Below are 26,211 nucleotides of genomic sequence, written 5' to 3'. Positions count from 1 at the left end.
TGCACCTGGGTGCTGCAGGCAATTGGAAGGGTAAGGCCAGCTGAATGCACCTGGGTGCTGCAGGCAATTGGAAGGGTAGGGCCAGCTGAATGCACCTGGGTGCTGCAGGCAATGGAAGGGTAAGGCCAGCTGAATGCACCTGGGTGCTGCAGGCAATTGGAAGGGTAGGGCCAGCTGAATGCACCTGGGTGCTGCAGGCAATGGGAAGGGTAAGGCCAGCTGAATGCACCTGGGTGCTGCAGGCAATTGGAAGGGTAAGGCCAGCTGAATGCACCTGGGTGTTGCAGGCAATTGGAAGGGTAAGGCCAGCTGAATGCACCTGGGTGCTGCAGGCAATTGGAAGGGTAAGGCCAGCTGAATGCACCTGGGTGCTGCAGGCAATAGGAAGGGTAAGGCCAGCTGAATGCACCTGGGTGCTGCAGGCAATGGGAAGGGTAAGGCCAGCTGAATGCACCTGGGTGCTGCAGGCAATTGGAAGGGTAAGGCCAGCTGAATGCACCTGGGTGTTGCAGGCAATTGGAAGGGTAGGGCCAGCTGAATGCACCTGGGTGCTGCAGGCAATGGGAAGGGTAGGGCCAGCTGAATGCACCTGGGTGCTGCAGGCAATTGGAAGGGTAAGGCCAGCTGAATGCACCTGGGTGCTGCAGGCAATTGGAAGGGTAAGGCCAGCTGAATGCACCTGGGTGTTGCAGGCAATTGGAAGGGTAAGGCCAGCTGAATGCACCTGGGTGCTGCAGGCAATTGGAAGGGTAAGGCCAGCTGAATGCACCTGGGTGCTGCAGGCAATTGGAAGGGTAAGGCCAGCTGAATGCACCTGGGTGTTGCAGGCAATTGGAAGGGTAGGGCCAGCTGAATGCACCTGGGTGCTGCAGGCAATGGGAAGGGTAAGGCCAGCTGAATGCACCTGGGTGCTGCAGGCAATGGGAAGGGTAAGGCCAGCTGAATGCACCTGGGTGCTGCAGGCAATTGGAAGGGTAGGGCCAGCTGAATGCACCTGGGTGTTGCAGGCAATGGGAAGGGTAAGGCCAGCTGAATGCACCTGGGTGCTGCAGGCAATGGGAAGGGTAAGGCCAGCTGAATGCACCTGGGTGCTGCAGGCAATTGGAAGGGTAAGGCCAGCTGAATGCACCTGGGTGCTGCAGGCAATTGGAAGGGTAGGGCCAGCTGAATGCACCTGGGTGCTGCAGGCAATTGGAAGGGTAAGGCCAGCTGAATGCACCTGGGTGTTGCAGGCAATTGGAAGGGTAGGGCCAGCTGAATGCACCTGGGTGCTGCAGGCAATGGGAAGGGTAGGGCCAGCTGAATGCACCTGGGTGCTGCAGGCAATTGGGAAGGGTAAGGCCAGCTGAATGCACCTGGGTGCTGCAGGCAATTGGAAGGGTAGGGCCAGCTGAATGCACCTGGGTGCTGCAGGCAATGGGAAGGGTAAGTCCAGCTGAATGCACCTGGGTGCTGCAGGCAATTGGAAGGGTAAGGCCAGCTGAATGCACCTGGGTGCTGCAGGCAATTGGAAGGGTAGGGCCAGCTGAATGCACCTGGGTGCTGCAGGCAATGGGAAGGGTAAGGCCAGCTGAATGCACCTGGGTGCTGCAGGCAATTGGAAGGGTAAGGCCAGCTGAATGCACCTGGGTGCTGCAGGCAATGGGAAGGGTAAGGCCAGCTGAATGCACCTGGGTGCTGCAGGCAATTGGAAGGGTAAGGCCAGCTGAATGCACCTGGGTGCTGCAGGCAATTGGAAGGGTAGGGCCAGCTGAATGCACCTGGGTGCTGCAGGCAATGGGAAGGGTAAGGCCAGCTGAATGCACCTGGGTGCTGCAGGCAATTGGAAGGGTAAGGCCAGCTGAATGCACCTGGGTGCTGCAGGCAATTGGAAGGGTAGGGCCAGCTGAATGCACCTGGGTGCTGCAGGCAATGGGAAGGGTAAGGCCAGCTGAATGCACCTGGGTGCTGCAGGCAATTGGAAGGGTAGGGCCAGCTGAATGCACCTGGGTGCTGCAGGCAATTGGAAGGGTAAGGCCAGCTGAATGCACCTGGGTGCTGCAGGCAATTGGAAGGGTAGGGCCAGCTGAATGCACCTGGGTGCTGCAGGCAATGGGAAGGGTAGGGCCAGCTGAATGCACCTGGGTGCTGCAGGCAATGGGAAGGGTAAGGCCAGCTGAATGCACCTGGGTGCTGCAGGCAATTGGAAGGGTAGGGCCAGCTGAATGCACCTGGGTGCTGCAGGCAATGGGAAGGGTAAGGCCAGCTGAATGCACCTGGGTGTTGCAGGCAATTGGAAGGGTAAGGCCAGCTGAATGCACCTGGGTGCTGCAGGCAATGGGAAGGGTAAGGCCAGCTGAATGCACCTGGGTGTTGCAGGCAATTGGAAGGGTAAGGCCAGCTGAATGCACCTGGGTGTTGCAGGCAATTGGAAGGGTAAGGCCAGCTGAATGCACCTGGGTGTTGCAGGCAATTGGAAGGGTAAGGCCAGCTGAATGCACCTGGGTGCTGCAGGCAATGGGAAGGGTAAGGCCAGCTGAATGCACCTGGGTGCTGCAGGCAATTGGAAGGGTAAGGCCAGCTGAATGCACCTGGGTGCTGCAGGCAATGGGAAGGGTAGGGCCAGCTGAATGCACCTGGGTGCTGCAGGCAATTGGAAGGGTAGGGCCAGCTGAATGCACCTGGGTGTTGCAGGCAATGGGAAGGGTAAGGCCAGCTGAATGCACCTGGGTGCTGCAGGCAATGGGAAGGGTAGGGCCAGCTGAATGCACCTGGGTGCTGCAGGCAATTGGAAGGGTAAGGCCAGCTGAATGCACCTGGGTGCTGCAGGCAATTGGAAGGGTAGGGCCAGCTGAATGCACCTGGGTGCTGCAGGCAATTGGAAGGGTAGGGCCAGCTGAATGCACCTGGGTGCTGCAGGCAATGGGAAGGGTAGGGCCAGCTGAATGCACCTGGGTGCTGCAGGCAATGGGAAGGGTAGGGCCAGCTGAATGCACCTGGGTGTTGCAGGCAATTGGAAGGGTAAGGCCAGCTGAATGCACCTGGGTGCTGCAGGCAATTGGAAGGGTAAGGCCAGCTGAATGCACCTGGGTGCTGCAGGCAATTGGAAGGGTAGGGCCAGCTGAATGCACCTGGGTGCTGCAGGCAATGGGAAGGGTAAGGCCAGCTGAATGCACCTGGGTGCTGCAGGCAATTGGAAGGGTAGGGCCAGCTGAATGCACCTGGGTGCTGCAGGCAATTGGAAGGGTAGGGCCAGCTGAATGCACCTGGGTGTTGCAGGCAATGGGAAGGGTAAGGCCAGCTGAATGTACCTGGGTGCTGCAGGCAATGGGAAGGGTAAGGCCAGCTGAATGCACCTGGGTGCTGCAGGCAATGGGAAGGGTAGGGCCAGCTGAATGCACCTGGGTGCTGCAGGCAATTGGAAGGGTAAGGCCAGCTGAATGCACCTGGGTGCTGCAGGCAATTGGAAGGGTAAGGCCAGCTGAATGCACCTGGGTGTTGCAGGCAATGGGAAGGGTAGGGCCAGCTGAATGCACCTGGGTGCTGCAGGCAATTGGAAGGGTAAGGCCAGCTGAATGCACCTGGGTGCTGCAGGCAATTGGAAGGGTAAGGCCAGCTGAATGCACCTGGGTGCTGCAGGCAATTGGAAGGGTAAGGCCAGCTGAATGCACCTGGGTGCTGCAGGCAATTGGAAGGGTAAGGCCAGCTGAATGCACCTGGGTGCTGCAGGCAATTGGAAGGGTAGGGCCAGCTGAATGCACCTGGGTGTTGCAGGCAATTGGAAGGGTAGGGCCAGCTGAATGCACCTGGGTGCTGCAGGCAATTGGAAGGGTAAGGCCAGCTGAATGCACCTGGGTGCTGCAGGCAATTGGAAGGGTAGGGCCAGCTGAATGCACCTGGGTGCTGCAGGCAATGGGAAGGGTAAGGCCAGCTGAATGCACCTGGGTGCTGCAGGCAATTGGAAGGGTAGGGCCAGCTGAATGCACCTGGGTGCTGCAGGCAATTGGAAGGGTAGGGCCAGCTGAATGCACCTGGGTGCTGCAGGCAATTGGAAGGGTAAGGCCAGCTGAATGCACCTGGGTGCTGCAGGCAATTGGAAGGGTAGGGCCAGCTGAATGCACCTGGGTGTTGCAGGCAATTGGAAGGGTAAGGCCAGCTGAATGCACCTGGGTGCTGCAGGCAATTGGAAGGGTAAGGCCAGCTGAATGCACCTGGGTGCTGCAGGCAATTGGAAGGGTAGGGCCAGCTGAATGCACCTGGGTGTTGCAGGCAATTGGAAGGGTAAGGCCAGCTGAATGCACCTGGGTGCTGCAGGCAATGGAAGGGTAAGGCCAGCTGAATGCACCTGGGTGCTGCAGGCAATTGGAAGGGTAAGGCCAGCTGAATGCACCTGGGTGCTGCAGGCAATTGGAAGGGTAAGGCCAGCTGAATGCACCTGGGTGCTGCAGGCAATTGGAAGGGTAGGGCCAGCTGAATGCACCTGGGTGCTGCAGGCAATGGGAAGGGTAGGGCCAGCTGAATGCACCTGGGTGCTGCAGGCAATTGGAAGGGTAAGGCCAGCTGAATGCACCTGGGTGCTGCAGGCAATTGGAAGGGTAAGGCCAGCTGAATGCACCTGGGTGCTGCAGGCAATGGGAAGGGTAAGGCCAGCTGAATGCACCTGGGTGCTGCAGGCAATGGGAAGGGTAAGGCCAGCTGAATGCACCTGGGTGCTGCAGGCAATGGGAAGGGTAAGGCCAGCTGAATGCACCTGGGTGCTGCAGGCAATGGGAAGGGTAAGGCCAGCTGAATGCACCTGGGTGCTGCAGGCAATTGGAAGGGTAGGGCCAGCTGAATGTACCTGGGTGCTGCAGGCAATTGGAAGGGTAGGGCCAGCTGAATGCACCTGGGTGCTGCAGGCAATTGGAAGGGTAAGGCCAGCTGAATGCACCTGGGTGCTGCAGGCAATTGGAAGGGTAAGGCCAGCTGAATGCACCTGGGTGCTGCAGGCAATTGGAAGGGTAAGGCCAGCTGAATGCACCTGGGTGCTGCAGGCAATGGGAAGGGTAGGGCCAGCTGAATGCACCTGGGTGTTGCAGGCAATGGGAAGGGTAGGGCCAGCTGAATGCACCTGGGTGTTGCAGGCAATTGGAAGGGTAGGGCCAGCTGAATGCACCTGGGTGCTGCAGGCAATGGGAAGGGTAAGGCCAGCTGAATGCACCTGGGTGCTGCAGGCAATTGGAAGGGTAGGGCCAGCTGAATGCACCTGGGTGCTGCAGGCAATGGGAAGGGTAGGGCCAGCTGAATGCACCTGGGTGCTGCAGGCAATGGGAAGGGTAGGGCCAGCTGAATGCACCTGGGTGCTGCAGGCAATGGGAAGGGTAGGGCCAGCTGAATGCACCTGGGTGCTGCAGGCAATTGGAAGGGTAAGGCCAGCTGAATGCACCTGGGTGCTGCAGGCAATTGGAAGGGTAGGGCCAGCTGAATGCACCTGGGTGCTGCAGGCAATTGGAAGGGTAGGGCCAGCTGAATGCACCTGGGTGCTGCAGGCAATTGGAAGGGTAAGGCCAGCTGAATGCACCTGGGTGCTGCAGGCAATGGGAAGGGTAGGGCCAGCTGAATGCACCTGGGTGTTGCAGGCAATGGGAAGGGTAGGGCCAGCTGAATGCACCTGGGTGCTGCAGGCAATTGGAAGGGTAAGGCCAGCTGAATGCACCTGGGTGCTGCAGGCAATGGGAAGGGTAAGGCCAGCTGAATGCACCTGGGTGCTGCAGGCAATGGGAAGGGTAGGGCCAGCTGAATGCACCTGGGTGCTGCAGGCAATTGGAAGGGTAAGGCCAGCTGAATGCACCTGGGTGCTGCAGGCAATTGGAAGGGTAAGGCCAGCTGAATGCACCTGGGTGCTGCAGGCAATGGGAAGGGTAAGGCCAGCTGAATGCACCTGGGTGCTGCAGGCAATGGGAAGGGTAAGGCCAGCTGAATGCACCTGGGTGCTGCAGGCAATTGGAAGGGTAGGGCCAGCTGAATGCACCTGGGTGCTGCAGGCAATAGGAAGGGTAAGGCCAGCTGAATGCACCTGGGTGCTGCAGGCAATGGGAAGGGTAAGGCCAGCTGAATGCACCTGGGTGCTGCAGGCAATTGGAAGGGTAAGGCCAGCTGAATGCACCTGGGTGCTGCAGGCAATGGGAAGGGTAAGGCCAGCTGAATGCACCTGGGTGCTGCAGGCAATTGGAAGGGTAAGGCCAGCTGAATGCACCTGGGTGCTGCAGGCAATTGGAAGGGTAAGGCCAGCTGAATGCACCTGGGTGCTGCAGGCAATTGGAAGGGTAGGGCCAGCTGAATGCACCTGGGTGCTGCAGGCAATTGGAAGGGTAAGGCCAGCTGAATGCACCTGGGTGCTGCAGGCAATTGGAAGGGTAGGGCCAGCTGAATGCACCTGGGTGCTGCAGGCAATTGGAAGGGTAGGGCCAGCTGAATGCACCTGGGTGTTGCAGGCAATGGGAAGGGTAGGGCCAGCTGAATGCACCTGGGTGCTGCAGGCAATTGGAAGGGTAAGGCCAGCTGAATGCACCTGGGTGCTGCAGGCAATTGGAAGGGTAGGGCCAGCTGAATGCACCTGGGTGTTGCAGGCAATTGGAAGGGTAGGGCCAGCTGAATGCACCTGGGTGCTGCAGGCAATTGGAAGGGTAGGGCCAGCTGAATGCACCTGGGTGCTGCAGGCAATTGGAAGGGTAAGGCCAGCTGAATGCACCTGGGTGCTGCAGGCAATGGGAAGGGTAGGGCCAGCTGAATGCACCTGGGTGCTGCAGGCAATGGGAAGGGTAAGGCCAGCTGAATGCACCTGGGTGCTGCAGGCAATGGGAAGGGTAGGGCCAGCTGAATGCACCTGGGTGCTGCAGGCAATTGGAAGGGTAGGGCCAGCTGAATGCACCTGGGTGCTGCAGGCAATTGGAAGGGTAAGGCCAGCTGAATGCACCTGGGTGCTGCAGGCAATGGGAAGGGTAAGGCCAGCTGAATGCACCTGGGTGCTGCAGGCAATGGGAAGGGTAAGGCCAGCTGAATGCACCTGGGTGCTGCAGGCAATTGGAAGGGTAAGGCCAGCTGAATGCACCTGGGTGCTGCAGGCAATTGGAAGGGTAAGGCCAGCTGAATGCACCTGGGTGCTGCAGGCAATTGGAAGGGTAAGGCCAGCTGAATGCACCTGGGTGCTGCAGGCAATTGGAAGGGTAGGGCCAGCTGAATGCACCTGGGTGCTGCAGGCAATTGGAAGGGTAGGGCCAGCTGAATGCACCTGGGTGCTGCAGGCAATTGGAAGGGTAGGGCCAGCTGAATGCACCTGGGTGCTGCAGGCAATTGGAAGGGTAGGGCCAGCTGAATGCACCTGGGTGCTGCAGGCAATTGGAAGGGTAAGGCCAGCTGAATGCACCTGGGTGCTGCAGGCAATTGGAAGGGTAAGGCCAGCTGAATGCACCTGGGTGCTGCAGGCAATTGGAAGGGTAAGGCCAGCTGAATGCACCTGGGTGCTGCAGGCAATTGGAAGGGTAGGGCCAGCTGAATGCACCTGGGTGCTGCAGGCAATGGGAAGGGTAGGGCCAGCTGAATGCACCTGGGTGCTGCAGGCAATTGGAAGGGTAAGGCCAGCTGAATGCACCTGGGTGCTGCAGGCAATGGGAAGGGTAGGGCCAGCTGAATGCACCTGGGTGCTGCAGGCAATTGGAAGGGTAGGGCCAGCTGAATGCACCTGGGTGCTGCAGGCAATGGGAAGGGTAGGGCCAGCTGAATGCACCTGGGTGCTGCAGGCAATTGGAAGGGTAGGGCCAGCTGAATGCACCTGGGTGCTGCAGGCAATTGGAAGGGTAGGGCCAGCTGAATGCACCTGGGTGCTGCAGGCAATTGGAAGGGTAAGGCCAGCTGAATGCACCTGGGTGCTGCAGGCAATTGGAAGGGTAAGGCCAGCTGAATGCACCTGGGTGCTGCAGGCAATGGGAAGGGTAAGGCCAGCTGAATGCACCTGGGTGCTGCAGGCAATTGGAAGGGTAAGGCCAGCTGAATGCACCTGGGTGCTGCAGGCAATGGGAAGGGTAAGGCCAGCTGAATGCACCTGGGTGCTGCAGGCAATGGGAAGGGTAAGGCCAGCTGAATGCACCTGGGTGCTGCAGGCAATGGGAAGGGTAAGGCCAGCTGAATGCACCTGGGTGCTGCAGGCAATTGGAAGGGTAGGGCCAGCTGAATGCACCTGGGTGCTGCAGGCAATTGGAAGGGTAAGGCCAGCTGAATGCACCTGGGTGCTGCAGGCAATGGGAAGGGTAAGGCCAGCTGAATGCACCTGGGTGCTGCAGGCAATTGGAAGGGTAAGGCCAGCTGAATGCACCTGGGTGCTGCAGGCAATTGGAAGGGTAGGGCCAGCTGAATGCACCTGGGTGCTGCAGGCAATTGGAAGGGTAAGGCCAGCTGAATGCACCTGGGTGCTGCAGGCAATTGGAAGGGTAGGGCCAGCTGAATGCACCTGGGTGCTGCAGGCAATTGGAAGGGTAGGGCCAGCTGAATGCACCTGGGTGCTGCAGGCAATTGGAAGGGTAAGGCCAGCTGAATGCACCTGGGTGCTGCAGGCAATGGGAAGGGTAAGGCCAGCTGAATGCACCTGGGTGCTGCAGGCAATTGGAAGGGTAAGGCCAGCTGAATGCACCTGGGTGTTGCAGGCAATTGGAAGGGTAGGGCCAGCTGAATGCACCTGGGTGCTGCAGGCAATTGGAAGGGTAAGGCCAGCTGAATGCACCTGGGTGCTGCAGGCAATGGGAAGGGTAGGGCCAGCTGAATGCACCTGGGTGCTGCAGGCAATTGGAAGGGTAAGGCCAGCTGAATGCACCTGGGTGCTGCAGGCAATTGGAAGGGTAAGGCCAGCTGAATGCACCTGGGTGCTGCAGGCAATTGGAAGGGTAGGGCCAGCTGAATGCACCTGGGTGCTGCAGGCAATTGGAAGGGTAAGGCCAGCTGAATGCACCTGGGTGCTGCAGGCAATGGGAAGGGTAGGGCCAGCTGAATGCACCTGGGTGCTGCAGGCAATTGGAAGGGTAAGGCCAGCTGAATGCACCTGGGTGTTGCAGGCAATTGGAAGGGTAAGGCCAGCTGAATGCACCTGGGTGCTGCAGGCAATTGGAAGGGTAAGGCCAGCTGAATGCACCTGGGTGTTGCAGGCAATTGGAAGGGTAAGGCCAGCTGAATGCACCTGGGTGCTGCAGGCAATTGGAAGGGTAGGGCCAGCTGAATGCACCTGGGTGCTGCAGGCAATGGGAAGGGTAAGGCCAGCTGAATGCACCTGGGTGCTGCAGGCAATTGGAAGGGTAAGGCCAGCTGAATGCACCTGGGTGCTGCAGGCAATGGGAAGGGTAGGGCCAGCTGAATGCACCTGGGTGCTGCAGGCAATTGGAAGGGTAAGGCCAGCTGAATGCACCTGGGTGCTGCAGGCAATTGGAAGGGTAAGGCCAGCTGAATGCACCTGGGTGCTGCAGGCAATGGGAAGGGTAAGGCCAGCTGAATGCACCTGGGTGTTGCAGGCAATTGGAAGGGTAGGGCCAGCTGAATGCACCTGGGTGCTGCAGGCAATTGGAAGGGTAGGGCCAGCTGAATGCACCTGGGTGCTGCAGGCAATGGGAAGGGTAAGGCCAGCTGAATGCACCTGGGTGCTGCAGGCAATTGGAAGGGTAGGGCCAGCTGAATGCACCTGGGTGTTGCAGGCAATGGGAAGGGTAAGGCCAGCTGAATGCACCTGGGTGCTGCAGGCAATTGGAAGGGTAAGGCCAGCTGAATGCACCTGGGTGCTGCAGGCAATGGGAAGGGTAGGGCCAGCTGAATGCACCTGGGTGTTGCAGGCAATGGGAAGGGTAAGGCCAGCTGAATGCACCTGGGTGCTGCAGGCAATTGGAAGGGTAAGGCCAGCTGAATGCACCTGGGTGCTGCAGGCAATTGGAAGGGTAAGGCCAGCTGAATGCACCTGGGTGCTGCAGGCAATGGGAAGGGTAGGGCCAGCTGAATGCACCTGGGTGCTGCAGGCAATGGGAAGGGTAAGGCCAGCTGAATGCACCTGGGTGCTGCAGGCAATTGGAAGGGTAAGGCCAGCTGAATGCACCTGGGTGCTGCAGGCAATTGGAAGGGTAGGGCCAGCTGAATGCACCTGGGTGCTGCAGGCAATTGGAAGGGTAAGGCCAGCTGAATGCACCTGGGTGCTGCAGGCAATTGGAAGGGTAAGGCCAGCTGAATGCACCTGGGTGCTGCAGGCAAGTGGAAGGGTAAGGCCAGCTGAATGCACCTGGGTGCTGCAGGCAATTGGAAGGGTAGGGCCAGCTGAATGCACCTGGGTGCTGCAGGCAATTGGAAGGGTAAGGCCAGCTGAATGCACCTGGGTGCTGCAGGCAATTGGAAGGGTAAGGCCAGCTGAATGCACCTGGGTGCTGCAGGCAATTGGAAGGGTAGGGCCAGCTGAATGCACCTGGGTGCTGCAGGCAATTGGAAGGGTAAGGCCAGCTGAATGCACCTGGGTGCTGCAGGCAATTGGAAGGGTAAGGCCAGCTGAATGCACCTGGGTGCTGCAGGCAATTGGAAGGGTAAGGCCAGCTGAATGCACCTGGGTGCTGCAGGCAATTGGAAGGGTAGGGCCAGCTGAATGCACCTGGGTGCTGCAGGCAATTGGAAGGGTAAGGCCAGCTGAATGCACCTGGGTGCTGCAGGCAATTGGAAGGGTAGGGCCAGCTGAATGCACCTGGGTGCTGCAGGCAATGGGAAGGGTAAGGCCAGCTGAATGCACCTGGGTGCTGCAGGCAATTGGAAGGGTAAGGCCAGCTGAATGCACCTGGGTGTTGCAGGCAATTGGAAGGGTAAGGCCAGCTGAATGCACCTGGGTGCTGCAGGCAATGGGAAGGGTAGGGCCAGCTGAATGCACCTGGGTGCTGCAGGCAATTGGAAGGGTAAGGCCAGCTGAATGCACCTGGGTGCTGCAGGCAATTGGAAGGGTAGGGCCAGCTGAATGCACCTGGGTGCTGCAGGCAATTGGAAGGGTAGGGCCAGCTGAATGCACCTGGGTGCTGCAGGCAATTGGAAGGGTAAGGCCAGCTGAATGCACCTGGGTGCTGCAGGCAATTGGAAGGGTAGGGCCAGCTGAATGCACCTGGGTGCTGCAGGCAATTGGAAGGGTAAGGCCAGCTGAATGCACCTGGGTGCTGCAGGCAATTGGAAGGGTAGGGCCAGCTGAATGCACCTGGGTGCTGCAGGCAATTGGAAGGGTAAGGCCAGCTGAATGCACCTGGGTGCTGCAGGCAATTGGAAGGGTAGGGCCAGCTGAATGCACCTGGGTGCTGCAGGCAATTGGAAGGGTAAGGCCAGCTGAATGCACCTGGGTGCTGCAGGCAATTGGAAGGGTAGGGCCAGCTGAATGCACCTGGGTGCTGCAGGCAATTGGAAGGGTAGGGCCAGCTGAATGCACCTGGGTGCTGCAGGCAATTGGAAGGGTAAGGCCAGCTGAATGCACCTGGGTGCTGCAGGCAATTGGAAGGGTAGGGCCAGCTGAATGCACCTGGGTGTTGCAGGCAATTGGAAGGGTAGGGCCAGCTGAATGCACCTGGGTGCTGCAGGCAATTGGAAGGGTAAGGCCAGCTGAATGCACCTGGGTGCTGCAGGCAATTGGAAGGGTAAGGCCAGCTGAATGCACCTGGGTGCTGCAGGCAATTGGAAGGGTAAGGCCAGCTGAATGCACCTGGGTGTTGCAGGCAATTGGAAGGGTAGGGCCAGCTGAATGCACCTGGGTGCTGCAGGCAATTGGAAGGGTAGGGCCAGCTGAATGCACCTGGGTGCTGCAGGCAATTGGAAGGGTAGGGCCAGCTGAATGCACCTGGGTGTTGCAGGCAATTGGAAGGGTAGGGCCAGCTGAATGCACCTGGGTGCTGCAGGCAATTGGAAGGGTAAGGCCAGCTGAATGCACCTGGGTGCTGCAGGCAATTGGAAGGGTAAGGCCAGCTGAATGCACCTGGGTGCTGCAGGCAATTGGAAGGGTAAGGCCAGCTGAATGCACCTGGGTGCTGCAGGCAATTGGAAGGGTAGGGCCAGCTGAATGCACCTGGGTGCTGCAGGCAATTGGAAGGGTAGGGCCAGCTGAATGCACCTGGGTGCTGCAGGCAATTGGAAGGGTAGGGCCAGCTGAATGCACCTGGGTGCTGCAGGCAATTGGAAGGGTAAGGCCAGCTGAATGCACCTGGGTGCTGCAGGCAATTGGAAGGGTAGGGCCAGCTGAATGCACCTGGGTGCTGCAGGCAATTGGAAGGGTAGGGCCAGCTGAATGCACCTGGGTGCTGCAGGCAATTGGAAGGGTAAGGCCAGCTGAATGCACCTGGGTGCTGCAGGCAATTGGAAGGGTAAGGCCAGCTGAATGCACCTGGGTGCTGCAGGCAATTGGAAGGGTAAGGCCAGCTGAATGCACCTGGGTGTTGCAGGCAATTGGAAGGGTAAGGCCAGCTGAATGCACCTGGGTGCTGCAGGCAATTGGAAGGGTAAGGCCAGCTGAATGCACCTGGGTGCTGCAGGCAATTGGAAGGGTAGGGCCAGCTGAATGCACCTGGGTGTTGCAGGCAATGGGAAGGGTAAGGCCAGCTGAATGCACCTGGGTGCTGCAGGCAATTGGAAGGGTAAGGCCAGCTGAATGCACCTGGGTGCTGCAGGCAATTGGAAGGGTAAGGCCAGCTGAATGCACCTGGGTGCTGCAGGCAATTGGAAGGGTAGGGCCAGCTGAATGCACCTGGGTGTTGCAGGCAATGGGAAGGGTAAGGCCAGCTGAATGCACCTGGGTGCTGCAGGCAATTGGAAGGGTAGGGCCAGCTGAATGCACCTGGGTGCTGCAGGCAATTGGAAGGGTAGGGCCAGCTGAATGCACCTGGGTGCTGCAGGCAATGGGAAGGGTAAGGCCAGCTGAATGCACCTGGGTGCTGCAGGCAATTGGAAGGGTAGGGCCAGCTGAATGCACCTGGGTGCTGCAGGCAATTGGAAGGGTAAGGCCAGCTGAATGCACCTGGGTGCTGCAGGCAATTGGAAGGGTAAGGCCAGCTGAATGCACCTGGGTGCTGCAGGCAATTGGAAGGGTAAGGCCAGCTGAATGCACCTGGGTGCTGCAGGCAATTGGAAGGGTAAGGCCAGCTGAATGCACCTGGGTGCTGCAGGCAATTGGAAGGGTAGGGCCAGCTGAATGCACCTGGGTGCTGCAGGCAATTGGAAGGGTAGGGCCAGCTGAATGCACCTGGGTGCTGCAGGCAATTGGAAGGGTAAGGCCAGCTGAATGCACCTGGGTGCTGCAGGCAATTGGAAGGGTAAGGCCAGCTGAATGCACCTGGGTGCTGCAGGCAATTGGAAGGGTAGGGCCAGCTGAATGCACCTGGGTGCTGCAGGCAATTGGAAGGGTAGGGCCAGCTGAATGCACCTGGGTGCTGCAGGCAATTGGAAGGGTAAGGCCAGCTGAATGCACCTGGGTGCTTGCAGGCAATTGGAAGGGTAAGGCCAGCTGAATGCACCTGGGTGCTGCAGGCAATTGGAAGGGTAAGGCCAGCTGAATGCACCTGGGTGCTGCAGGCAATTGGAAGGGTAAGGCCAGCTGAATGCACCTGGGTGCTGCAGGCAATTGGAAGGGTAAGGCCAGCTGAATGCACCTGGGTGCTGCAGGCAATTGGAAGGGTAAGGCCAGCTGAATGCACCTGGGTGCTGCAGGCAATGGGAAGGGTAGGGCCAGCTGAATGCACCTGGGTGCTGCAGGCAATGGGAAGGGTAAGGCCAGCTGAATGCACCTGGGTGCTGCAGGCAATTGGAAGGGTAAGGCCAGCTGAATGCACCTGGGTGCTGCAGGCAATTGGAAGGGTAAGGCCAGCTGAATGCACCTGGGTGCTGCAGGCAATTGGAAGGGTAGGGCCAGCTGAATGCACCTGGGTGCTGCAGGCAATTGGAAGGGTAAGGCCAGCTGAATGCACCTGGGTGCTGCAGGCAATTGGAAGGGTAGGGCCAGCTGAATGCACCTGGGTGCTGCAGGCAATTGGAAGGGTAAGGCCAGCTGAATGCACCTGGGTGCTGCAGGCAATTGGAAGGGTAAGGCCAGCTGAATGCACCTGGGTGCTGCAGGCAATTGGAAGGGTAAGGCCAGCTGAATGCACCTGGGTGCTGCAGGCAATGGGAAGGGTAAGGGCCAGCTGAATGCACCTGGGTGCTGCAGGCAATTGGAAGGGTAAGGCCAGCTGAATGCACCTGGGTGCTGCAGGCAATTGGAAGGGTAAGGCCAGCTGAATGCACCTGGGTGCTGCAGGCAATGGGAAGGGTAAGGGCCAGCTGAATGCACCTGGGTGCTGCAGGCAATTGGAAGGGTAAGGCCAGCTGAATGCAGCTGGGAAGGGTAGGGCCAGCTGAATGCACCTGGGTGCTGCAGGCAATTGGAAGGGTAAGGCCAGCTGAATGCACCTGGGTGCTGCAGGCAATTGGAAGGGTAAGGCCAGCTGAATGCACCTGGGTGTTGCAGGCAATTGGAAGGGTAAGGCCAGCTGAATGCACCTGGGTGCTGCAGGCAATGGGAAGGGTAAGGCCAGCTGAATGCACCTGGGTGCTGCAGGCAATTGGAAGGGTAAGGCCAGCTGAATGCACCTGGGTGCTGCAGGCAATTGGAAGGGTAGGGCCAGCTGAATGCACCTGGGTGCTGCAGGCAATTGGAAGGGTAGGGCCAGCTGAATGCACCTGGGTGCTGCAGGCAATTGGAAGGGTAAGGCCAGCTGAATGCACCTGGGTGCTGCAGGCAATTGGAAGGGTAAGGCCAGCTGAATGCACCTGGGTGCTGCAGGCAATTGGAAGGGTAAGGCCAGCTGAATGCACCTGGGTGCTGCAGGCAATTGGAAGGGTAAGGCCAGCTGAATGCACCTGGGTGCTGCAGGCAATTGGAAGGGTAAGGCCAGCTGAATGCACCTGGGTGCTGCAGGCAATTGGAAGGGTAAGGCCAGCTGAATGCACCTGGGTGCTGCAGGCAATTGGAAGGGTAAGGCCAGCTGAATGCACCTGGGTGCTGCAGGCAATTGGAAGGGTAGGGCCAGCTGAATGCACCTGGGTGCTGCAGGCAATGGGAAGGGTAGGGCCAGCTGAATGCACCTGGGTGCTGCAGGCAATTGGAAGGGTAAGGCCAGCTGAATGCACCTGGGTGCTGCAGGCAATTGGAAGGGTAAGGCCAGCTGAATGCACCTGGGTGCTGCAGGCAATTGGAAGGGTAGGGCCAGCTGAATGCACCTGGGTGCTGCAGGCAATTGGAAGGGTAGGGCCAGCTGAATGCACCTGGGTGCTGCAGGCAATTGGAAGGGTAGGGCCAGCTGAATGCACCTGGGTGCTGCAGGCAATTGGAAGGGTAAGGCCAGCTGAATGCACCTGGGTGCTGCAGGCAATTGGAAGGGTAAGGCCAGCTGAATGCACCTGGGTGCTGCAGGCAATTGGAAGGGTAGGGCCAGCTGAATGCACCTGGGTGCTGCAGGCAATTGGAAGGGTAGGGCCAGCTGAATGCACCTGGGTGCTGCAGGCAATTGGAAGGGTAAGGCCAGCTGAATGCACCTGGGTGCTGCAGGCAATGGGAAGGGTAAGGCCAGCTGAATGCACCTGGGTGCTGCAGGCAATTGGAAGGGTAGGGCCAGCTGAATGCACCTGGGTGCTGCAGGCAATTGGAAGGGTAGGGCCAGCTGAATGCACCTGGGTGCTGCAGGCAATGGGAAGGGTAAGGCCAGCTGAATGCACCTGGGTGCTGCAGGCAATTGGAAGGGTAAGGCCAGCTGAATGCACCTGGGTGCTGCAGGCAATGGGAAGGGTAAGGCCAGCTGAATGCACCTGGGTGCTGCAGGCAATGGGAAGGGTAAGGCCAGCTGAATGCACCTGGGTGCTGCAGGCAATTGGAAGGGTAAGGCCAGCTGAATGCACCTGGGTGCTGCAGGCAATTGGAAGGGTAAGGCCAGCTGAATGCACCTGGGTGCTGCAGGCAATTGGAAGGGTAAGGCCAGCTGAATGCACCTGGGTGCTGCAGGCAATTGGAAGGGTAGGGCCAGCTGAATGCACCTGGGTGCTGCAGGCAATTGGAAGGGTAGGGCCAGCTGAATGCACCTGGGTGCTGCAGGCAATTGGAAGGGTAGGGCCAGCTGAATGCACCTGGGTGCTGCAGGCAATGGGAAGGGTAGGGCCAGCTGAATGCACCTGGGTGCTGCAGGCAATTGGAAGGGTAGGGCCAGCTGAATGCACCTGGGTGCTGCAGGCAATTGGAAGGGTAGGGCCAGCTGAATGCACCTGGGTGCTGCAGGCAATTGGAAGGGTAGGGCCAGCTGAATGCACCTGGGTGCTGCAGGCAATTGGAAGGGTAAGGCCAGCTGAATGCACCTGGGTGCTGCAGGCAATTGGAAGGGTAGGGCCAGCTGAATGCACCTGGGTGCTGCAGGCAATTGGAAGGGTAAGGCCAGCTGAATGCACCTGGGTGCTGCAGGCAATTGGAAGGGTAGGGCCAGCTGAATGCACCTGGGTGCTGCAGGCAATTGGAAGGGTAAGGCCAGCTGAATGCACCTGGGTGCTGCAGGCAATGGGAAGGGTAAGGCCAGCTGAATGCACCTGGGTGCTGCAGGCAATTGGGAAGGGTAAGGCCAGCTGAATGCACCTGGGTGCTGCAGGCAATGGGAAGGGTAGGGCCAGCTGAATGTACCTGGGTGCTGCAGGCAATTGGAAGGGTAAGGCCAGCTGAATGCACCTGGGTGCTGCAGGCAATTGGAAGGGTAAGGCCAGCTGAATGCACCTGGGTGTTGCAGGCAATTGGAAGGGTAAGGCCAGCTGAATGCACCTGGGTGTTGCAGGCAATTGGAAGGGTAAGGCCAGCTGAATGCACCTGGGTGCTGCAGGCAATTGGAAGGGTAAGGCCAGCTGAATGCACCTGGGTGCTGCAGGCAATTGGAAGGGTAGGGCCAGCTGAATGCACCTGGGTGTTGCAGGCAATTGGAAGGGTAGGGCCAGCTGAATGCACCTGGGTGCTGCAGGCAATGGGAAGGGTAAGGCCAGCTGAATGCACCTGGGTGCTGCAGGCAATTGGAAGGGTAGGGCCAGCTGAATGCACCTGGGTGCTGCAGGCAATTGGAAGGGTAGGGCCAGCTGAATGCACCTGGGTGCTGCAGGCAATGGGAAGGGTAAGGCCAGCTGAATGCACCTGGGTGCTGCAGGCAATTGGAAGGGTAAGGCCAGCTGAATGCACCTGGGTGCTGCAGGCAATTGGAAGGGTAGGGCCAGCTGAATGCACCTGGGTGCTGCAGGCAATTGGAAGGGTAGGGCCAGCTGAATGTACCTGGGTGCTGCAGGCAATTGGAAGGGTAAGGCCAGCTGAATGCACCTGGGTGCTGCAGGCAATGGGAAGGGTAGGGCCAGCTGAATGCACCTGGGTGTTGCAGGCAATGGGAAGGGTAGGGCCAGCTGAATGCACCTGGGTGCTGCAGGCAATGGGAAGGGTAAGGGCCAGCTGAATGCTACCTGGGTGCTGCAGGCAATGGGAAGGGTAGGGCCAGCTGAATGCACCTGGGTGCTGCAGGCAATTGGAAGGGTAGGGCCAGCTGAATGCACCTGGGTGCTGCAGGCAATGGGAAGGGTAGGGCCAGCTGAATGCACCTGGGTGTTGCAGGCAATGGGAAGGGTAAGGCCAGCTGAATGCACCTGGGTGTTGCAGGCAATTGGAAGGGTAGGGCCAGCTGAATGCACCTGGGTGCTGCAGGCAATTGGAAGGGTAGGGCCAGCTGAATGCACCTGGGTGCTGCAGGCAATTGGAAGGGTAGGGCCAGCTGAATGCACCTGGGTGCTGCAGGCAATTGGAAGGGTAGGGCCAGCTGAATGCACCTGGGTGCTGCAGGCAATTGGAAGGGTAAGGCCAGCTGAATGCACCTGGGTGCTGCAGGCAATTGGAAGGGTAGGGCCAGCTGAATGCACCTGGGTGCTGCAGGCAATGGGAAGGGTAGGGCCAGCTGAATGCACCTGGGTGTTGCAGGCAATGGGAAGGGTAAGGCCAGCTGAATGCACCTGGGTGCTGCAGGCAATTGGAAGGGTAGGGCCAGCTGAATGCACCTGGGTGCTGCAGGCAATGGGAAGGGTAGGGCCAGCTGAATGCACCTGGGTGTTGCAGGCAATGGGAAGGGTAGGGCCAGCTGAATGCACCTGGGTGCTGCAGGCAATTGGAAGGGTAGGGCCAGCTGAATGCACCTGGGTGTTGCAGGCAATGGGAAGGGTAGGGCCAGCTGAATGCACCTGGGTGTTGCAGGCAATGGGAAGGGTAGGGCCAGCTGAATGCACCTGGGTGTTGCAGGCAATTGGAAGGGTAAGGCCAGCTGAATGCACCTGGGTGCTGCAGGCAATTGGAAGGGTAGGGCCAGCTGAAGGCACCTGGGTGCTGCAGGCAATTGGAAGGGTAAGGCCAGCTGAATGCACCTGGGTGCTGCAGGCAATTGGAAGGGTAGGGCCAGCTGAATGCACCTGGGTGCTGCAGGCAATGGGAAGGGTAAGGCCAGCTGAATGCACCTGGGTGCTGCAGGCAATTGGAAGGGTAAGGCCAGCTGAATGCACCTGGGTGCTGCAGGCAATTGGGAAGGGTAAGGCCAGCTGAATGCACCTGGGTGCTGCAGGCAATTGGAAGGGTAGGGCCAGCTGAATGCACCTGGGTGCTGCAGGCAATTGGAAGGGTAGGGCCAGCTGAATGCACCTGGGTGCTGCAGGCAATTGGAAGGGTAAGGCCAGCTGAATGCACCTGGGTGCTGCAGGCAATTGGAAGGGTAAGGCCAGCTGAATGCACCTGGGTGCTGCAGGCAATTGGAAGGGTAGGGCCAGCTGAATGCACCTGGGTGCTGCAGGCAATTGGAAGGGTAAGGGCCAGCTGAATGCACCTGGGTGCTGCAGGCAATTGGAAGGGTAAGGCCAGCTGAATGCACCTGGGTGCTGCAGGCAATGGGAAGGGTAGGGCCAGCTGAATGCACCTGGGTGCTGCAGGCAATTGGAAGGGTAGGGCCAGCTGAATGCACCTGGGTGCTGCAGGCAATTGGAAGGGTAAGGCCAGCTGAATGCACCTGGGTGCTGCAGGCAATGGGAAGGGTAAGGCCAGCTGAATGCACCTGGGTGCTGCAGGCAATTGGAAGGGTAGGGCCAGCTGAATGCACCTGGGTGCTGCAGGCAATTGGAAGGGTAAGGCCAGCTGAATGCACCTGGGTGCTGCAGGCAATTGGAAGGGTAAGGCCAGCTGAATGCACCTGGGTGCTGCAGGCAATTGGAAGGGTAAGGCCAGCTGAATGCACCTGGGTGCTGCAGGCAATTGGAAGGGTAAGGCCAGCTGAATGCACCTGGGTGCTGCAGGCAATGGGAAGGGTAGGGCCAGCTGAATGCACCTGGGTGCTGCAGGCAATTGGAAGGGTAGGGCCAGCTGAATGCACCTGGGTGCTGCAGGCAATTGGAAGGGTAGGGCCAGCTGAATGCACCTGGGTGCTGCAGGCAATTGGAAGGGTAGGGCCAGCTGAATGCACCTGGGTGCTGCAGGCAATTGGAAGGGTAGGGCCAGCTGAATGCACCTGGGTGCTGCAGGCAATTGGAAGGGTAGGGCCAGCTGAATGCACCTGGGTGCTGCAGGCAATTGGAAGGGTAGGGCCAGCTGAATGCACCTGGGTGCTGCAGGCAATTGGAAGGGTAGGGCCAGCTGAATGCACCTGGGTGCTGCAGGCAATTGGAAGGGTAAGGCCAGCTGAATGCACCTGGGTGCTGCAGGCAATTGGAAGGGTAGGGCCAGCTGAATGCACCTGGGTGCTGCAGGCAATGGGAAGGGTAAGGGCCAGCTGAATGCACCTGGGTGCTGCAGGCAATTGGAAGGGTAGGGCCAGCTGAATGCACCTGGGTGCTGCAGGCAATTGGAAGGGTAAGGCCAGCTGAATGCACCTGGGTGCTGCAGGCAATTGGAAGGGTAAGGCCAGCTGAATGCACCTGGGTGCTGCAGGCAATTGGAAGGGTAAGGCCAGCTGAATGCACCTGGGTGCTGCAGGCAATTGGAAGGGTAGGGCCAGCTGAATGCACCTGGGTGCTGCAGGCAATGGGAAGGGTAAGGCCAGCTGAATGCACCTGGGTGCTGCAGGCAATTGGAAGGGTAGGGCCAGCTGAATGCACCTGGGTGCTGCAGGCAATGGGAAGGGTAAGGCCAGCTGAATGCACCTGGGTGCTGCAGGCAATTGGAAGGGTAGGGCCAGCTGAATGCACCTGGGTGCTGCAGGCAATTGGAAGGGTAGGGCCAGCTGAATGCACCTGGGTGCTGCAGGCAATTGGAAGGGTAGGCCAGCTGAATGCACCTGGGTGCTGCAGGCAATTGGAAGGGTAAGGCCAGCTGAATGCACCTGGGTGCTGCAGGCAATTGGAAGGGTAGGGCCAGCTGAATGCACCTGGGTGCTGCAGGCAATGGGAAGGGTAGGGCCAGCTGAATGCACCTGGGTGCTGCAGGCAATGGGAAGGGTAGGGCCAGCTGAATGCACCTGGGTGCTGCAGGCAATGGGAAGGGTAAGGCCAGCTGAATGCACCTGGGTGCTGCAGGCAATGGGAAGGGTAAGGCCAGCTGAATGCACCTGGGTGCTGCAGGCAATTGGAAGGGTAGGGCCAGCTGAATGCACCTGGGTGCTGCAGGCAATTGGAAGGGTAAGGCCAGCTGAATGCACCTGGGTGCTGCAGGCAATTGGAAGGGTAAGGCCAGCTGAATGCACCTGGGTGCTGCAGGCAATTGGAAGGGTAAGGCCAGCTGAATGCACCTGGGTGCTGCAGGCAATTGGAAGGGTAGGGCCAGCTGAATGCACCTGGGTGCTGCAGGCAATTGGAAGGGTAGGGCCAGCTGAATGCACCTGGGTGTTGCAGGCAATTGGAAGGGTAAGGCCAGCTGAATGCACCTGGGTGCTGCAGGCAATTGGAAGGGTAAGGCCAGCTGAATGCACCTGGGTGCTGCAGGCAATTGGAAGGGTAGGGCCAGCTGAATGCACCTGGGTGCTGCAGGCAATTGGAAGGGTAGGGCCAGCTGAATGCACCTGGGTGCTGCAGGCAATGGGAAGGGTAAGGCCAGCTGAATGCACCTGGGTGCTGCAGGCAATTGGAAGGGTAGGGCCAGCTGAATGCACCTGGGTGCTGCAGGCAATTGGAAGGGTAGGGCCAGCTGAATGCACCTGGGTGCTGCAGGCAATTGGAAGGGTAAGGCCAGCTGAATGCACCTGGGTGCTGCAGGCAATTGGAAGGGTAAGGCCAGCTGAATGTACCTGGGTGTTGCAGGCAATGGGAAGGGTAAGGCCAGCTGAATGCACCTGGGTGCTGCAGGCAATGGGAAGGGTAAGGCCAGCTGAATGCACCTGGGTGCTGCAGGCAATTGGAAGGGTAAGGCCAGCTGAATGTACCTGGGTGTTGCAGGCAATTGGAAGGGTAAGGCCAGCTGAATGCACCTGGGTGCTGCAGGCAATTGGAAGGGTAAGGCCAGCTGAATGCACCTGGGTGTTGCAGGCAATTGGAAGGGTAGGGCCAGCTGAATGCACCTGGGTGTTGCAGGCAATGGGAAGGGTAAGGCCAGCTGAATGCACCTGGGTGCTGCAGGCAATTGGAAGGGTAAGGCCAGCTGAATGCACCTGGGTGCTGCAGGCAATGGGAAGGGTAAGGCCAGCTGAATGCACCTGGGTGCTGCAGGCAATGGGAAGGGTAAGGCCAGCTGAATGCACCTGGGTGCTGCAGGCAATTGGAAGGGTAGGGCCAGCTGAATGCACCTGGGTGCTGCAGGCAATTGGAAGGGTAAGGCCAGCTGAACGCACCTGGGTGTTGCAGGCAATGGAAGGGTAGGGCCAGCTGAATGCACCTGGGTGCTGCAGGCAATTGGAAGGGTAGGGCCAGCTGAATGCACCTGGGTGCTGCAGGCAATTGGAAGGGTAAGGCCAGCTGAATGTACCTGGGTGCTGCAGGCAATTGGAAGGGTAAGGCCAGCTGAATGCACCTGGGTGCTGCAGGCAATGGGAAGGGTAAGGCCAGCTGAATGCACCTGGGTGCTTCAGGCAATTGGAAGGGTAAGGCCAGCTGAATGTACCTGGGTGCTGCAGGCAATGGGAAGGGTAAGGCCAGCTGAATGCACCTGGGTGCTGCAGGCAATTGGAAGGGTAGGGCCAGCTGAATGCACCTGGGTGCTGCAGGCAATGGGAAGGGTAGGGCCAGCTGAATGCACCTGGGTGCTGCAGGCAATTGGAAGGGTAGGGCCAGCTGAATGCACCTGGGTGCTGCAGGCAATTGGAAGGGTAGGGCCAGCTGAATGCACCTGGGTGCTGCAGGCAATTGGAAGGGTAGGGCCAGCTGAATGCACCTGGGTGCTGCAGGCAATGGGAAGGGTAGGGCCAGCTGAATGCACCTGGGTGCTGCAGGCAATGGGAAGGGTAGGGCCAGCTGAATGCACCTGGGTGCTGCAGGCAATGGGAAGGGTAGGGCCAGCTGAATGCACCTGGGTGCTGCAGGCAATGGGAAGGGTAGGGCCAGCTGAATGCACCTGGGTGCTGCAGGCAATGGGAAGGGTAGGGCCAGTGTAAGCCCAGCCCGTTTGCGAGGGGCCGTGCTCTGCCAGTATTTCCCCCTCTGACAATGACGCTGTTGTTAGCAGGGAGTCTCTGGGATAGATCCAGGAGGCCTTTCTTTCAACGCCCTGTGCAGCAATGGATACGATGTAACCACGTTTTACACGTAAGGGCTGGTCACTCGGACTTCCATCTTATTGCAAAATACTGTTTCTTATCAGTGTTGTTGGATAAAGAGACTAGTTCTTGAATTACAACCACAAGCTCAAATTGCTTCTGAGTATAAAGTGAGACCCACTCAAAGGGGGACAACGTGGGTAAATCCCTGCGCTATTAGACTTTGGATGAAGATCTCGTCCCTTTCGATCGAGCTTTGCTACGTGTCTTATAGACTCCCTGGAACATTTCTCTAGAACTTTGTATTGAGAGATCTGGATCTTGTGAGAGAAACTGTCTTTGAGCTCCCCCCTCTCCTCGGTTGCCCTGTTGGAATGAACGAGCTGTGAACGGGGAATGGAAGGGGAGCCCCTCCAGCAGCAGCTGCCAGGGTGGAGAGGGGCTGGGAGCCAGCCCCAAGCCAGTCCCTGCAAAGTGAGCTGGTTAAGACTGGACAGACAGACGCCTGGGGAGTCCAGCAGCAAGGGCCTGCTCATGCATGTGACAAGGGGGTCTTTGCCCACGAAAGCTCATGCGCCTGCACTGCAGTGAGTCTCTACGGTGCCGCAGGATCCTCCCCGCTTCTGCAGATTCAGACTAACCCGGCTCCCCTCTGGTACCGGCCCTGGAAGCTCTCTGGAGCAGCGTTAGCAACGGCCCAGCCATGGCTAATTGGCTGCATGAGAGGGAGAAATAGGCGGCATCTTGCAGAGGGATCCAGGGTTTTCCTCTTGTCAACATGGGAGCATGGATCCGGATCGGCAGAAGGAGTGCGTGTGAGTGTGAGTGCGTGTGCGTGTGCGTGTGAGTGCGTGTGAGTGTGAGTGCGTGTGCGTGTGCGTGCGTGTGAGTGCGTGTGCGTGTGCGTGTGCGTGTGCGTGTTGATTGATCTGTGTGTGTTCAATAATGTGGCGTGTTGCCTTCTCCCCCTGAAAAAGATCCCGGCTGCTGCTTTTAAGCACCACACCCTTACCTGCCTTGGTGGGGCTTGCCCCCAGGAGGGGCTGCTGGGCGGCGGGCCGGGGCTCCTGCTGGGGGGCACAGGCCCTCCAGCTCCACTGCGGCACCGTGGGGGGCAGCACCAGCAGGAAGTAATAGCTGGGGGCAGACAAAGGGGAGGTAAGAATCCGGGGGGGGTCTCCTAAAAAGCCACCAACATCCCCCCCACTGACCCCACAGCTGCTCCCCCCTCGCTGCTACCCCACAGCCCCTCCCCCACAGCTCCTCCCCCCTCACTAGAGCCCCACAGCCCCTCCCCCATCGCTCCTGCCCACAGCCCCTCCCCCCTCACTGGAGCCCCACAGCCCCTCCCCCATCGCTCCCGCCCACAGCCCCTCCCCCCTCACTGGAGCCCCACAGCCCCTCCCCCACAGCTCCTCCCCCCTCACTGGAGCCCCACAGCCCCTCCCCCACAGCTCCTCCCCCCTCACTGGAGCCCCACAGCCCCTCCCCCATCGCTCCTGCCCACAGCCCCTCCCCCCTCACTGGAGCCCCACAGCCCCTCCCCCATCGCTCCCGCCCACAGCCCCTCCCCCCTCACTGGAGCCCCACAGCCCCTCCCCCACAGCTCCTCCCCCCTCACTGGAGCCCCACAGCCCCTCCCCCATCGCTCCTGCCCACAGCCCCTCCCCCCTCACTGGAGCCCCACAGCCCCTCCCCCCCTCACTGGAGCCCCACAGCCCCTCCCCCACAGCTCCTCCCCCCTCACTGGAGCCCCACAGCCCCTCCCCCATCGCTCCTGCCCACAGCCCCTCCCCCCTCACTGGAGCCCCACAGCCCCTCCCCCATCGCTCCCGCCCACAGCCCCTCCCCCCTCACTGGAGCCCCACAGCCCCTCCCCCACAGCTCCTCCCCCCTCACTGGAGCCCCACAGCCCCTCCCCCATCGCTCCCCCCCTCGCTGCTACCCCCAGCCCCTCCTCCCTCATTCACTCCCCAAAGCCCCTCCCTTCACTGATCCCCTCCCCAGCTCCTCACCTGAGCAGCATGGCCAGGGGCACAGAGAGCATGAGCAGGAGGGTGTGCGGGGGGCTGAGCCCGGCCCTGCGTCAGCCCCAGGTACGACAGCGCCCCGAGCAGCCCGGCGCCCCCGGTGCCCGACGACCAGTACGACACCACCTCACTGGGGGCGGGCGAGAGCAGGGGTGGGCATGCCGCCGCCCCGCCGGGACCCCCCCCGCGACCCCCCGACGGGACCCCGCCCCCGCGACCCCCTGACGGGACTGCGCACAGGGACCCCGCCCCCCACGACCCCCTGACCTCCCGACCTCCCGCAGGGACCCCCCCCCCGCGACACCCCGACGGGACCCCCCGCAGGGACTGCGCACAGGGACCCTGGCCCCCGCGACCCCCTGACCTCCCGACCTCCCGCAGGGACCCCCCCCGCGACACCCCGACGGGACCCCCCGCAGGGACTGCGCACAGGGACCCCGCCCCCCACGACCCCCTGACCTCCCGACCTCCCGCAGGGACCCCCCCCGCGACACCCCCCCCCCCCGCGACACCCCGACGGGACCCCCCGCAGGGACTGCGCACAGGGACCCCGCCCCCCACGACCCCCTGACCTCCCGACCTCCCGCAGGGACCCCCCCCCCGCGACACCCCGACGGGACCCCCCGCAGGGACTGCGCACAGGGACCCTGGCCCCCGCGACCCCCTGACCTCCCGACCTCCCGCAGGGACCCCCCCCCGCGACACCCCGACGGGACCCCCCGCAGGGACTGCGCACAGGGACCCCGCCCCCCACGACCCCCTGACCTCCCGACCTCCCGCAGGGACCCCCCCCGCGACACCCCGACGGGACCCCCCGCAGGGACTGCGCACAGGGACCCCGCCCCCCACGACCCCCTGACCTCCCGACCTCCCGCAGGGACCCCCCCCCGCGACACCCCGACGGGACCCCCCGCAGGGACTGCGCACAGGGACCCCGCCCCCCACGACCCCCTGACCTCCCGACCTCCCGCAGGGACCCCCCCCCCGCGACACCCCGACGGGACCCCCCGCAGGGACTGCGCACAGGGACCCCGCCCCCCACGACCCCCTGACCTCCCGACCTCCCGCAGGGACCCCCCCCGCGACACCCCGACGGGACCCCCCGCAGGGACTGCGCACAGGGACCCTGGCCCCCGCGACCCCCTGACCTCCCGACCTCCCGCAGGGACCCCCCCCGCGACACCCCGACGGGACCCCCCGCAGGGACTGCGCACAGGGACCCCGCCCCCCACGACCCCCTGACCTCCCGACCTCCCGCAGGGACCCCCCGCGACACCCCGACGGGACCCCCCGCAGGGACTGCCCACAGGGACCCCGCCCCCCGCGACCCCCTGACCTCCCGACCTCCCGCAGGGACCCCCCCCCGCGAACCCCGACGGGACCCCCCGCAGGTCTGCGCACAGGGACCCCGCCCCCCACGACCCCCTGACCTCCCGACCTCCCGCAGGGACCCCCCCCGCGACACCCCGACGGGACCCCCCGCAGGGTCTGCGCACAGG

General features: G+C 60.6%; 1 protein-coding gene across 1 annotated transcript in view; it reads right to left on the bottom strand.

Moving 5' to 3' along the window:
- Positions 1-26,211, bottom strand: part of CLN3 (CLN3 lysosomal/endosomal transmembrane protein, battenin) — a 72,512-nt gene that overhangs the window by 31,703 nt on the left and 14,598 nt on the right. The window contains 3 exon segments of the mRNA XM_089778780.1: positions 23,695-23,819; positions 24,698-24,762; positions 24,764-24,842. Of these exon segments, the coding sequence (XP_089634906.1) occupies positions 23,695-23,819; positions 24,698-24,762; positions 24,764-24,842 (269 nt within the window).

Source organism: Pelodiscus sinensis, chromosome 5, assembly GCF_052426305.1.
Source record: "Pelodiscus sinensis isolate ZL-2025 chromosome 5, ASM5242630v1, whole genome shotgun sequence".
Classification (NCBI taxonomy): domain Eukaryota; kingdom Metazoa; phylum Chordata; order Testudines; family Trionychidae; genus Pelodiscus; species Pelodiscus sinensis.
Note: the sequence above shows the minus strand (reverse complement) of the source record. Positions and strands in the feature narration are given on the sequence as shown.